This window comes from Coregonus lavaretus, assembly GCF_964263955.1.
Source record: "Coregonus lavaretus genome assembly, chromosome: 3".
In the NCBI taxonomy this organism is placed as follows: Eukaryota; Metazoa; Chordata; class Actinopteri; order Salmoniformes; family Salmonidae; genus Coregonus; species Coregonus lavaretus.
This window is the reverse complement of record NC_139990.1, coordinates 53,423,371-53,436,870: the sequence shown is the minus strand read 5'-3', so window position 1 is coordinate 53,436,870 and position 13,500 is coordinate 53,423,371. Positions and strand designations below refer to the sequence as shown.

Genomic DNA, 13,500 nt, shown 5'->3' with positions numbered 1-13,500 from the left:
ACTCAAGCCTGGGACATCTGGGACAGAGTGGGAAACCCTATCTCATGCAGCTGTCAGACAGGGTAAAACCAGCCTGTAGACAGGGTAAAAACAACACTGGGCTTCCCCAGAGTGGGTCAATTTACAGGATATTGTGATACCGACTTGATGAAATCAAAAGTGAAACAATTGTTGTAAAAAGAGAAACATACTCTTATTCATTAATTATATACAGTAATGTAATAATAAAATAACAGTATATCATTGTAAAATATAACATTAAAATTACAAAATAGTACAGTAACATGCACAAGTCTTACTAAAACTTTAATATTCTGTGAGTTGGGGATTTCTTCATACAGATAATCATGAATGAATTGTGAATAATATTGAGTGAGAAAATTACAGATATATAAATATCATACTCCTAAGAAAATCCTAAACTCCCCTGTTATTGGTAATGGTGAGAGGTTAGCATGTAACTTTCTAACTCATCATTAATCACGATTTATTCAGGATTATCCGTAATCATGGTAGCCACTTTAATATAGAAGAAAACATATTATATTCTTATTTATAATAAAAGTGACTCCAAAATGACAAAATACATTATTTACCATTCATTTCTATTGGGCACAACATAATCCGAAACACAACCAAAACAAACAGCAAATGCATCCAACAAGTTAGTAGAGTCACAAGCTTGATGTAATCATTGTGTGCTAGAATTATGGGACCAAATACTAAACTTTTGACTACTGTAATACACTATAAGTGAATTTGTCCAAATACTTATGACACCTTCAAATGGGGGGGGGGGACTAGATACTTAAAGTGCATTCATTTCTAAACGGTAAAACAGATATGTATGAAAACACCCTAAAATAAAAGGTGACATTCTGTACTGTCGCCGAATATAAAGCATTTCATCTCAAATCCAAAATGCCGGAGTATAGAGCCAAATAAAACGTTTTAGCTTCACTTTCCAAATAAATATGTAGGGGAGTGTAATAATCTAAATGTATGATGTATGTGTCTGCTGAGAACCAGGTTTCCTCTTAAATCCATTACATTCAGTGAAGTGCTCTGTACAAATAGTAATACAATAGATGTAGGTTTGAATAATTAATGCATGATTCATTCCAACAGATTCTACAGAGCCTGACGACATCGATAGGTAAAACAAAACGTGACGATCAGACAACCAGCTGACTTTATAAAAATATAGAAATATACATTTAGCCTGAGTGCTTTCCATTAAAGTGCAATTCAAAGAAAGCAGTCCTCATAAGGGGCTTTCTACTACGCTTGTCTTTCTCTCATGACACAGGTTACGGTCATCCACCAATCCCCAGACCCAAACCCATGACCCATACATCAACTTCCCCTCAAGGCAGGATGACATACTGTATTAGTCATTAGGATCCTCTTCCTACCCATCAGCTCTGGGTGGACTGTACCTGTCCCATGGGGGTCATTGGGTTCAATGTCCCCTTCTCTTCTGCTTGGTCAGGTGAGTCTTCAACCACACCTGAGTCCCACAGTGAGAGATTCGGATCGTCCTGCACCCTCTCAACACACCTCACCATATCCAGCACGCGTCGCCGGAAGTTTCTACACAGGCCGAGATGGAGCACTGGGTTGAGGCAAGCGTGCAGGCAGGCTAGAGCGAACGTGACCACCAGAATGTTCTCCAGAGCTTTCCTCCCGTTTTCACATGACTCAGAATCAGACTCCCCAGGCCTCCCCTGAAAGGTGTCCACCATGAGGGTGATGTTGTAGGGCGTCCAACAGAGGAAGAAGACCAGCACCAGGGCCAGGATGACCCGGACGGCCCTCTGCTTCTGGAGGCCCTGGGAGCCGCGCTGCAGCCGCAGCAGGATGCAGGAGTTGCAGAAGAGTAGCACGGCAGAGGGGAGGAGGAAGCCCACCGTGTGGTAGAGCAGGCGGGAGGCCAGGCGCCAGTCAAAGCCAGACTGGGAGAGGGACGGGTAGTTGTGGACACACTCCACTTTGTCTCGTCCGGTGTCCCTCACAGACTCCAGGAAGTGCCAGTCGGGGATGGAAAGGAGGAGGGAGAGGAGCCACACGGACAGGCAGCTGGCCTGCACCATCCAGGGCTTCCTGCGAGAGTACATCTGGACCGCGTGGACCACGGACAGGTACCGGTCCAGACTGATGCAGGCCAGCAGGAAGATACCACAGTAAAAGTTGATCTGAGGAGAGAGAGAGAGAGAGAGAGAGAGAGAGAGAGAGAGAGAGAGAGAGAGAGAGAGAGAGAGAGAGAGAGAGAGAGAGAGAGAGAGAGAGAGAGAGAGAGAGAGAGAGAGAGAGAGAGAGAGAGAGAGAGAGAGAGAGAGAGAGAGAGAGAGAGAGAGAGAGAGAGAGAGAGATATAAACTCGAGAAAGCTCTTGGCTGGAATGAACATTAAGATGACACAGCTGTGTTCCTCCTCTGCACTTCCTCTTTTCCCAGAAATGTTGAGAGTTTATTAATGGACTCAGAGGAAGAGCCCATTAAGAGTACATTAACTGTGATCTGGATTGAATGATGTATTGAAAGTGTATCCGATGACTTAGTAGAATATTAGGATCTAAAAACCCTTCCTCCCCTTCCTATCCCACACTACCTAGCCCTCGGATTTCACAGCACTAGAACCCCCATCATATACCACACTACTCCACACTAGTCCATTACCCCCTCTCCCTCTCCCCATCCCCAACCCCCCAGTTTATGTGTTCATACAGATATATACACTTGCTTGACCAGTCCCGTCCCCCCCAGTCCTTACTGTGAACATGGCTCCAGTGATCTTGCAGAGGGGTGTCCCAAAGCGCCATCCCCCAGCAGCCTGAGCAGCCAAGAGGGGCAACGTGAGCAGCAGCAGGGTGTCGGCCACACCCAGGTGCAGGATGAAGGTGTCTGTCACGCTCCAGCTCCGCCTCTTCTGGACCAGAATCACAAGGACCAGCCCGTTACCCAGCAGCCCCAGGACTAGCATCAGGGAGTAGAGCATCGGGAGGAACACCGCGCCAAAACGTACCCCAACGCCATCTTCAGAGGAGCAGTCTTCTTTATAAACATAGTCCTCATCATAGTTATAGGTGCTATTCTCTTGGAATATCCCTCGCAGGTCCAAAGCCATGTCTGTCTGTGGAGAAGTCGAGAATCAGTTGATCGTTTGGGTAATACAGACCAATCTATTGGGTTTAAGACTAAAACAATGCGAGCAGAATGTGTGTTGGAGAGGACAACAATTTGCTCTTTCACCAACTTATACCTAGAGAGATCTGTCTTTAGTCTCCAGTCCTCTGTTCTAACACTGACAAGTTGTGTGGGTATGTGTGAGAAAGGGAGATATTCCTTGAAGTGTCTCATCTGACAATGTCCAGATCAGATTATATTCACGCTGCTCACATGGTTCCGATGTCACCAGATGAGGCAACACCACACACAGCATAGTAAGAGTGGAAAGTACAGTTCCCCTTACGGGGGCTGTCCACTGCACTGCAGATCATCTGACTGGTGGCATTGACACACTATGGGAGATTGTCTAGCTGTGCTCTAACCATGCTCTCTAACCTCTCTGTAGGTATTCTATACATATCTGATTTTCTGTTAAACCAGAAAGAAAGAGAAAGCGCAAGAGAGAGCGCAAGAGAGAGAGAGAAGACATGTCCTGGGAAATATGGACGTATGGATGCACGGACATATGCACACAAACACACACACACACAGGAATTCAAATAGCATGAAAGACATGAGCGGAGAAAGTTGAACTTGTGTAGGACAAAGACCACAGATGAGGAGAAAATAGAAAACACTTAGACAGTAGAAGGGGTTTGAAATGATAAATGTACTTACCACAGCCACGTTCTATAGCCGATCATTCAGTAGTCCCAGTAGTATTGGAGAGACTGGAGACAAAACTGCTCTGTTTGCTTACACTATAAATAAGCCAGGAGAGAACAGGCAGTTTGTTTGAATGGCTGCATTCCCTGAGCACTTAAAGAAGCAGAACAGAAAAGAGCATAGCAGAAGAGAGGAAAGAGAGAGAACATCTTACATTTACATTTTAGTCATTTAGCAGACGCTCTTATCCAGAGCGACTTACAGGAGCAATTAGGGTTAAGTGCCTTGCTTAAGGGCACATCGACAGATTTTTCACCTAGTCGGCTCGGGGATTAGAACCAGCGACCTTTCGGTTACTGGCACAACGCTCTTACCCACTAAGCTACCTGCCGCCCCCCTGAACTAACAGTTCACACAAAACAAAAGTGAAAGAGGTCAAGGGGATGATGCAGGACTCTTAGAAGAGCAGAAGTATAGTCATTTCAGTCCTCTACTCTCACGGTGAGCAGAGTTGTACAGTACACACCCAGAGAACCAGCGCCAGTATTTTGGTAGCTTTGCAGAAGAGCGGTAACGCTTACCGCAGCTGCTGGTTGTGGGTCAATAACACGTACTTGGCGGGGCTTGCACTCACAAAAGCAGTGGTGGCGAGATGCCTGGTCTCATACACAATACATAACATAGTAAATGTAAATCCAGATCTAGGACTATAAAATTAGTATGATATGTTACGTTTGGTATGGTTAAATAAGACAGATGGTTACTTAAGGAAAAAACTAAAGTATGGTAGTTGGTCGGGGTCGTACGGTGGCTGGGAAGTGCAAAGCAACATTACAAAGAATGAAACACTTTTACAAAGCTCGAGACAAATTTACATTTTGGAAAACAAATTTACATTTTGGAAAACAAATTTACATTTTATAAAACAAATTAACATTTTATAAAACAAATTTACATTTTAGAAAACAAATTTACATTTTAGAAAACAAATTAACAAGACGCAAAACACTTTTACCAGTCCCGAAACAAATTTACAAATGACAGATTCGTCACGGAAAGGGAATGTACCATATACCGGAAGTGACACGGAAGTGATGAGCGTGGTCTTTTCGTGTTGTTGTTGTGGAGTTTATGGCGTCAAATAAGTTTATGGTGACCGCTCGAACATGGACTGCGGCCGAGGGATGTTTTGCCCGTTTTGTGGCAAACACATGAACAGCTTAACGCGGTTTTGCTTTACGTGTGGTCGGTGTTTGGAGTTTTTAAAGGACGCGGACAAGACGGAAACATTGGAAACACAGGGGACGTCTCGACAGCCGGACAGTGCTATGCAAAGTAAGTTTAGCAAAACCAAAACGCTAGCTATCTAAGGACAGTAACGCTAATGATTTTTTGAGCGGCTTCTAACTTTCTGTTTCGGAACTCTGTCCATTTCTGCAGAACAACCATGCCCATCATACAAACAGTTCATGGAGTACAGAAGCTCGAAATCAAAAGAACGACAGTCTTTTAACTATGGGCCAAAAGGAAGATATAGGCCTAAAGAAAGAAAACACGTCCAGGTAAGGTGTACTGACCGTCCTATACAATTTTGCAATGCTCTATATGTATTTGTGTGTTTGTGTATATTTATTTTACCTATGTATACATTAATTATATCTTTGTTATTTTACTAGATAAACATAGGATTGATGGTGCCAAGTGGAACTGATTTAAAACCTCTAAGAGGGAAAACACTACAGTTATTTACAGACCCAGAGGTAGCAGCACCTGATCTACTGAAACAAGCTGTCCAGAAAATGACAACATTTAACAAGGACATGCACGAAGGACCTTATGTCCTTTTGTATCCAGACTGCTCAGAGGTGGTTCATGTGCCTGGGTCAGAAAGGCCATTCAAATTGGCAGAATATAAAAAGGAAATAGGAAAGGCATATTCCAGGATCACTTTTTTCATTTGCCTAGAAAAACACTATAAAAGAGGTTAGTGGATCTCATGATTCAATATTTTTACATATTTAGATACTCTGCTGGAGGATAGATAATGGTTGTTTGAATTATTTTTTTCAGTGGATGATACCTCAGACTCTGATTCTGAAATTGTCATCACAACAAGGAGCACAGCTGAACTCAATCGTGCTGACACTTTGGTACATCAGTTATTTCTCTTTTTTAAAATGTTTATGTATGTTTGTATTTATTCATTTTCATATAATTTATTAATTAGATGTACATTGGATTTTAAGCATAAAATCAATGTCCTGGTCAATATTTTAGTGGAAAAAGGCTTGTTTTGATTATTTTGCAGTAACTATTATACAGTAACACAGACAACCATTCAGCATTGATATATACTGTATGTGGTAATGGAAAAATAATGGAACCTGTTGAAAGTTGTTGATCATTTTATCCGTTTCCTCTCAGGTTTTTGAACCACAAAATCGAAGTACTCCCAAACACAAGCTGGACGGTGAAAGGTAGGTGTTGCACAGTTGGACACAAAGGAATTTTCACACGTGCAATAATAATTCATATTTTGTTGGGCTACAGTGCTTTCACTACCAGGTAAAGTGCAATTTCACCTTTTTTTAAATTTAACTCACAAAACTGATAAAACTACTAGCAGATATTTCACTACTTATTCACATACACATTATACATACATTTATATTGCTGCACATAAGCTCAACGTTGCTACATGCTATCAGCTGTTTCTGTAACTGACTGCGGTGCCCCCTCGCTCCCTACCTAAAGGACCCACGGCTGCCTGTGTGAGCAGAGCTTTACAGAATAAACCCACTGAAATACAGTTGCTCTTGCAGTTGAATAAACAAAAATTAACCAAACCATTAAAAAAAAACACGTGAGAATGAAGTGGGGGGTATCCACTGTCCATTCATATGTCCCACATCACTGTCGATCCTGCATAGGTACTATAGGCCTTTACTGAAGTGGCACGGTCATCCAGAACCAACTTAAAGAACTCCAACACGTTTCGGCATCTAGCCTTTGTCAGGGAGTCAAATAGATGTAATGAGAGACCCTGGGTTTTTTCTAGTGGTAATCCACCAATAGGAAACATGGGACACATCCATATACATAATGTTTACATGATTTGACTATTGTGGGCCTGAAGGACACCTACTGGTTTTAAGATGTCTACAACACCTACTCTAGCCCAGAACACCTTGGACACTAGAAAAGACCCATTGTCTCTCATTTCATCTGTTTGACTCGCTGACGAAGGCTAGATGCAAAAACGCATTAAAGTTATTTTAAATTGGTTCTGTATGGCTTGGCCACTTGCAATACAAGCATTTTAATAGTTAAAAAATAGTAGTTTGAGCTTTCTTTTATTTTATACCTTATCCATTAAAAAAGAAACTCAAACTAACTCAGATTTGAGTCCAGGAAGCGCTCCTATCCACATGTTCTCAAAATAATCTTTTTTTTTAATACATCTTTCTGTTCCCTCTACTACTACATGCTACTCAAAGCTACATTATAGCCTTTATCATGGAGCTAATCATTTTAATATGTTTTATCATGTTTCAGAGATGCACCAGGACAATCAACAATTCAGCCTGGACAGGTAATAAGGCAGAGTGTGGCAGCATGACATTTCTTGCTTTCAGTGTTGTTGTTTCAGACATTTTAATCTTTTTTTCAGATAGTAATATCTGATGCTGAGGATCTGGATCCACCGGAAGCAAATCCAGAAAAAATGTCTTGCTACAGGTAAGTAAAAAAAAAAGAAAAGATAATGACTGACATAATTTAAATGTATTGAACTGATTACATGGGGAAGACATTTTTGTTTGTAAGATGTTTTAACATGGAAATGGCAATTTCCCAACAGTAAATACACAGACCTGTATTCACCAAATGTTGAGCAGGAGGACGAAGAGCCGGTTGCTGTCAATGTGAAGAATTTCCAACACACAGCAATGTAATATGCTTTTGACTATAGCACTCCAGTTTTTTCACTGTACAATAGTTCTTGTATATCTGGAATATCCACAAATGAATTAACTTTTTGTCATTACAGGGAGGAGACGGACATTGCATTACCTGACATCGTAGCAAACCTGTCTCTTCCTATTGATCATAAAAAAGTCAGCCGGTTTAACATCTCAAGGGATAATGTTTGGGATGGGGCAGTCAGAGGTTTCAAGCGTACAACATATTCTGAAACCTGTGACATGCTGGTGAAATGTACTGATGATACTGGTGTTCTGGAAGAGGGAATTGACACTGGTGGTCCAAGACGAGAGTTTTTAACTCTACTGATGAAACACCTAAAAGACCGGCCCATTTTTGATGGACCAGAAGGACATCGGTTCTTGGTCTACAATGCAAAGGGTATGCATATTGGTTGGATGTGTACTATAGGCTACTAATGGTTGGTTAATGCTCATTGACCATATATATCACATGACATATGCTTGCATATTACAGTATATACAGTAATGCATTGTTTTAATTTTGCAATATGAATTCATTCACAGCTGTTAGGGAGGATGAATACTACTTGGTAGGAAAGATTATTGCTGTGTCAGTTGTGCATGGAGGTCCAGGACCCCATTTCCTGTCAGAAGATCTTGTACATTATCTTGCAGGCCAGCCTTCATTCAAAGCAACAAATAATTTAATAACTGATGAAGAAATAGGGAAAGCTTTGCAAGAGGTGAGAATAGCATAAGGGTATGGTAGGGCAGAGTTTTTCATACTTACTGCAGTGTTTTTGAGACAATGTTTACTTCCTATATCACGTGCGGAATATATTTAATTAATTTATTAGTTTTTGATAGTGTAAGATTACACCTTGCTATGTACGTTATTAAAAAAATAGGCAAGGAGATACAGTGCATACAGTTATTGACTGGGGTGTTTTTGCCCATTTTCATGTCTTTCAGATTGAGAATGCTGCTTCATTGGATGCTCTGCAAGAATGTATGATGAGACACAGCACAATGTTACAGACAGCAGGTTGTCTGAGACATGTGGCTACTGTGGAAGAAAAGAAAGAAATCGTGTCAGACTACCTCCAATGGTATATCATTGACCGCAACTCATCTGTAATTGACAGGTAAGATGATATTTGTAGTGATGAGATTTTTATTTATTTATGTATGAATTTTTTGTTTGAAATGCCTCATGGTCCCCATCTTTGGTTTATGCAAGTATGTATATCTGTTATCAATTTGTCCTTAATCAGAATTTGTACCTTAGTGTATTTCAACAGATATGTGATGTCACTTCATTCTGTGTCAAACTACAGTGCCTTCATTAAGTCTGCTCACCTTTATAGATTCAATTTAAAATATATTTAAATCCTTTTCCTCATCAATCTACACACAATACATCATAATGACAAAGCAAAAACAGAAATTAGATCTTAGGTTTCTCCTCCTGACTAACTCTTCCATAGAGGAAAATCAGTCCAGTTACCCCTTAATGTGATCCATCCACCTCTGCTGCACATCTGGCAGCAGAGTGATGGTTTGAGGCTCACTTTACCCATCAAACCCTTGATGACTTGCTGCTGTTTATCCAACCACCTGCTCCATACTGTAGCAGTGTCATTTACATATGGATCTATTTCTGCCCTCAGTTCTCATAGAGATCCTGACATGCAGAGAGGTTTTAGTATCTCTTGTAAATGTCCCTGAAAATCAGATATAAAGAGTGTGGTGATGTTGTGTGTAAAGCCTGTAGCTTCATACACGAGGAATCCAGGCTGGAATTACTTCCAAAGGTGCTTCAACAGTGTACTGAGAAAATGGTTAATTAACTTGTGCGAATGTGATATTCCAGTTTTTAATTTTTATTAAATTTGCTACAATTTCTAAAAACGTGTTTTTGCTTTGTCATTATGATGTATTGTGTGTAGGCTGATGAGGAAAAAGATTAATATTACTATTTTAAATTGAATCTATAACGAAACAAAGTTGTGAAAAAGTGCAATGGGTGTGTAGACTTTCTGAAGGCATCGTGTGAGTGCTCAAGCCACCCATCCGTCTGTGTCATTCCAGTCTTTTGTTTCTGTGTGTTATACTTACAGTTTGTAACAATTAACGTTTAATGTGCAATGCAAAAATAGGGTTTTTGAAATCAATTTTCAACAATGTTAAGGTGGATAGTAATTGTAGAGAAGAGAATATTTAATAGTTTTCTTTAGATAATTTTAAATTAAATTGGCACTACACAGCAGTGAAACAATGTTTGTGTTCACTCTGTAGATTCAGAGATGGTCTTTCAACCCTGGAGTTTTTGACTGCACTACAGCAACACCCTACTTTGCTGGCCCCTGTCATGTGCCACTCTGAAAGGCGACTCACTGCTTTTGAACTTGAGAGACTCTTCAAACCTGACCTCAGTCCTTCGGGGAGTAATCGAAAGACTTAAAGAAAGTCAAACCATGGCCTACTGGGCAGACTATCTCCTTGATTGTGAAGGTTTGTTAGTTTGTTTTTTATAACTAGTTAAGAAAACACATGGCAGTGATGTATCTGAATTGTTTTTCTTTGCAGAAGGCCAGGCTGCTGTGTCTGTGGAAGATGTTTTGATGTTTGCTACTGGGCTGTCTTCACTTCCCCCATCTGGCTTGGAACCACTGCCTCAAATAGAGTTCCTGGAGGACTCTGCGTTCCCAATGGCAAATACATGTTCAAACTCCTTGAGATTACCACTCCTAGACTCATACACTTTGTTTAAGTCACAAATGGACTTTGGAATTCAAAATAGTCCAGGATTCGGCTGTTTCTAAGCTATATGATGGATGACCCCTAGAGTTAAGACTCTGAAAAAGTTGTTGTTGTTAAAGGTTAGGGTTGGGCATCATTTAGATTTTAACGATTCTGATTCCAATTCCGATTCTTCCTTTTGATTCCGGTTCTTATCGATTCTCGATTCCGATTCTTTGAGTGGTGGAGTTGAAACGGGTCACATGCTTATTTCACAAATAAGAGGAAAGTTTTATTTTGATTCAAAGGTGGGTTGCAGTTTGACGGGGCTTTTTCAATGTAAAATAAAGCCACACTAGAGCACCGCTTACTGTGCTCCATGGCTGCAACACAACAAGCACCTGGCCGCTACAGACCAAAACTTGCGCATGTTACATTTGGAACCCATGATCAGATTTGAAACCCAATCCTCCAAAACGATTCCAATAAAGAAACAATTCCGATGGAATCGTAATTTTTTAAAACTATTCCAAGTAGGAATTGGTTCTTGATGCCCAACCCTATTAAAGGTGCACTTTTAAAGTGCAGTTGCCAAAGTTGTTTTTATAATGTTACTGTATGTGAGCATGTTCTTTTCTCACAGTAAACATTTTGAAAATGTTTTAGATCCATTACTCTCAATACTACAAAAGTGTAATAAATACTGATTACTATTTTTGATTAATTTACTTCACACTTAAAAACAATTAAGCTTTGGGTGACAGATTCATAAATATTGTGTTCAGACAGACAGCAGTATTCCACCACTACAAAAAACCCTCCCTTTTTGATCATTTCATAGCTGAGCCATTTCTTTTAGTTTCATGTACAGTTCGGATGCAGACTCCCAGTTGTCTGGCTTCTGTAACTGATTGTGTTCCATGGCAAAGTCCAAGTACTCCTGCATGTTTGGGTCCCCACAAGGAGTCATTGACAGGCTAGCCTCAGGAAGGGCATCCAGTTCAGCTTGTTCACTTTGAAATCCACAGTCTCTGGAGCCAAACCTATGTTAAATAGAATACATAATTGCATTTATTTTCATTTAAGCTAAAACGTTACATTAATGCTTTTATCTGTTTATTATCACCAATGTATCACCTGTGTGGTAAGTAGTAGAGTTCATTGGGCACTCCTCCTGGACATGCTGCTGTTCTGGAAGGGCGAATCCTGTGGCTGTTCCACAGTCTCACACACTCATCCAAGTCCTTCTGAATAACATCACCAAAGCAATATCTCAATAGGCATTGATGCTCATGACTCCCGTTGAAGTATCCGGCATCTCTAAGGTCGGCAAATAACTCCATCCAGAACTGAGACCTATAGAAATGGATACAAATGTTTAGTTATACTATAAATAATAAAGGTTAGTTATAATGAAATGTATGGTCTGTGCATCTTTTGGTCATTCGATTTTCTTTTCAGGAACAGCTACTTTTCCTGACGGGCAGGATTTGCTTTACAAATTTGTATTGATAATTATTGTGCTCGTTTTTCATTAATCGTTCCTGAGAAGAAAATCGAATGACCAAAAGATGCAATGACCCTTTATGAAGACAACTCACCTTCCCTTTCTAAATATAGACCACCAGGACTCAATACGCTGGTTATTTATAGATGAGCCGTACATGTGGCTGGACGCTCCAGAGTAGTAGTCACTGTGATGGTGGCGTAGGGTACATTGAATTGCAGCCATTATGCCGTTCTCAGTGCCGCAATCAGTCCTCAGTCTCATGGGGATGACACCGAGGTTTCGCACACATGACATGAAATAGTGAGCAATCACTGTTGGGTTATTATTTGTTGGTCCACATTGAAGCCACAATACTTTACGTGAAAATCCATCTATGCATCCCGAAATGGCCAAACCGAACGGCTTAAGTTTGTCATAACCATCTGCGTGCCACATATAGTTAGGTCCCATTGAGTAGTTGTCCAGGTCCACGAAGTTCAAATCTGATGGCGTTACTCACGGCGTTTGGCGAGGAATAATCCTTTCTGGGGTACAACCCGGCTTCGTTCAGTTTACTTTTAAGAGTCCTCAAGCTGATGTTTACACCGTGTAGACTTGACATCATGTCCACGATTACAGCGTACGAGTGACCCTCGTTAAAATATTGAACGCAATGATGCAGTATGTCTGGTGTTTCCGTCTGGTCCGCGTCCTTTAAAAACTCCAAACACCGACCACACGTAAAGCAAAACCGCGTTAAGCTGTTCATGTGTTTGCCACAAAACGGGCAAAACATCCCTCGGCCGCAGTCCATGTTCGGGCGGTCACCATAAACTTCTTTGACGCCATAAACTCCACAACAACAACACGAAAAGACCACGCTCATCACTTCCGTGTCACTTCCGGTATATGGTACGTTCCCTTTCCGTGACGAATCTGTCATTTGTAAATTTGTTTCGGGACTGGTAAATGTGTTTTGCGTCTTGTTAATTTGTTTTATAAAATGTTAATTTGTTTTATAAAATGTAAATTAGTTTTATAAAATGTAAATTTGTTTTCCAAAATGTAAATTTGTTTTCCAAAATGTAAATTTGTCTCGAGCTTTGTAAAAGTGTTTCATTCTTTGTAATGTTGCTTTGCACTTCCCGGCCACCGTAGTGTCGGCATATAACGCGAACGTCTAGCAACCCAAAGGATCTGAATTCAAATTTCTTCATGCACAAATTTAGCATTTTAGTTAATTAGCAACTTTTCAACTACTTGCTACTTTTGAGCTACTTTTCAACTACTTAGCATCTTAGCTAACCCTTCCCCTAACCCTAACCTTAGCCATTTTAGCTAACCCTTCCCCTAACCTTAACCCTTTAATCTAACTCCTGAACGTAATCCTAACCCCTAACCCTAACCCGTAGCCTAGTTTAACTCTTTAATCTAACTCCTGAACGTAACCCTAACCCCTAACCCTAACCCGTAGCCTAGCTAACATTAGCCAG

At 40.7% G+C, this 13,500-nt stretch overlaps 2 protein-coding genes and 1 long non-coding RNA gene across 4 annotated transcripts; 1 reads left to right on the top strand and 2 right to left on the bottom strand.

The window, feature by feature from the left end:
• Positions 1 to 378: 378 nt before the first annotated feature.
• LOC311122081 (C-X-C chemokine receptor type 3-like) lies at positions 379 to 3,933 on the bottom strand. The gene is made up of 3 exons (XM_084158030.1): positions 3,845 to 3,933; positions 2,772 to 3,131; positions 379 to 2,195 (listed from the first exon to the last, which is right to left on the bottom strand). Exons 2-3 carry the CDS (start codon positions 3,123 to 3,125, stop codon positions 1,419 to 1,421), a joined length of 1,131 nt encoding a protein of 376 aa, XP_084014156.1. The 5' UTR covers positions 3,126 to 3,131; positions 3,845 to 3,933; the 3' UTR covers positions 379 to 1,418.
• Positions 3,934 to 4,908: 975 nt separating this feature from the next.
• On the top strand, positions 4,909 to 11,231 carry LOC311122024 (uncharacterized protein). 2 transcript variants are annotated; one of them, XM_084158024.1, is made up of 12 exons: positions 4,909 to 5,167; positions 5,273 to 5,394; positions 5,509 to 5,815; positions 5,903 to 5,982; positions 6,257 to 6,309; positions 7,388 to 7,424; positions 7,503 to 7,570; positions 7,692 to 7,781; positions 7,881 to 8,194; positions 8,749 to 8,921; positions 10,075 to 10,290; positions 10,366 to 11,231. In XM_084158024.1, exons 1-10 carry the CDS (start codon positions 4,999 to 5,001, stop codon positions 8,751 to 8,753), a joined length of 1,245 nt encoding a protein of 414 aa, XP_084014150.1. In that variant the 5' UTR covers positions 4,909 to 4,998; the 3' UTR covers positions 8,754 to 8,921; positions 10,075 to 10,290; positions 10,366 to 11,231. The 2 variants fall into 2 exon arrangements, with proteins under 2 accessions (XP_084014150.1, XP_084014149.1); XM_084158023.1 differs by having other exon boundaries at positions 10,075 to 11,231.
• On the bottom strand, positions 11,230 to 12,905 carry LOC311122392. Its single transcript, XR_014612427.1, has 3 exons — positions 12,120 to 12,905; positions 11,656 to 11,874; positions 11,230 to 11,561 (listed from the first exon to the last, which is right to left on the bottom strand). It is a non-coding gene; the product is annotated as an uncharacterized lncRNA (long non-coding RNA).
• Positions 12,906 to 13,500: the final 595 nt, after the last annotated feature.

Excerpts from the sequence above, each read along its gene's own strand:
- LOC311122024 (XM_084158024.1), top strand. The coding sequence starts at position 4,999 with ATGGACTGCGGCCGAGGGATGTTTTGCCCGTTTTGTGGCAAACACATG. Across the intron at positions 5,168-5,272 it reads GCCGGACAGTGCTATGCAAA|AACAACCATGCCCATCATAC; the intron begins GTAAGTTTAGCA and ends CCATTTCTGCAG. Across the intron at positions 5,983-6,256 it reads TCAATCGTGCTGACACTTTG|GTTTTTGAACCACAAAATCG; the intron begins GTACATCAGTTA and ends GTTTCCTCTCAG.
- LOC311122081 (XM_084158030.1), bottom strand. The coding sequence starts at position 3,125 with ATGGCTTTGGACCTGCGAGGGATATTCCAAGAGAATAGCACCTATAAC. Across the intron at positions 2,196-2,771 it reads TCACTGGAGCCATGTTCACA|ATCAACTTTTACTGTGGTAT; the intron begins GTAAGGACTGGG and ends CTCTCTCCTCAG.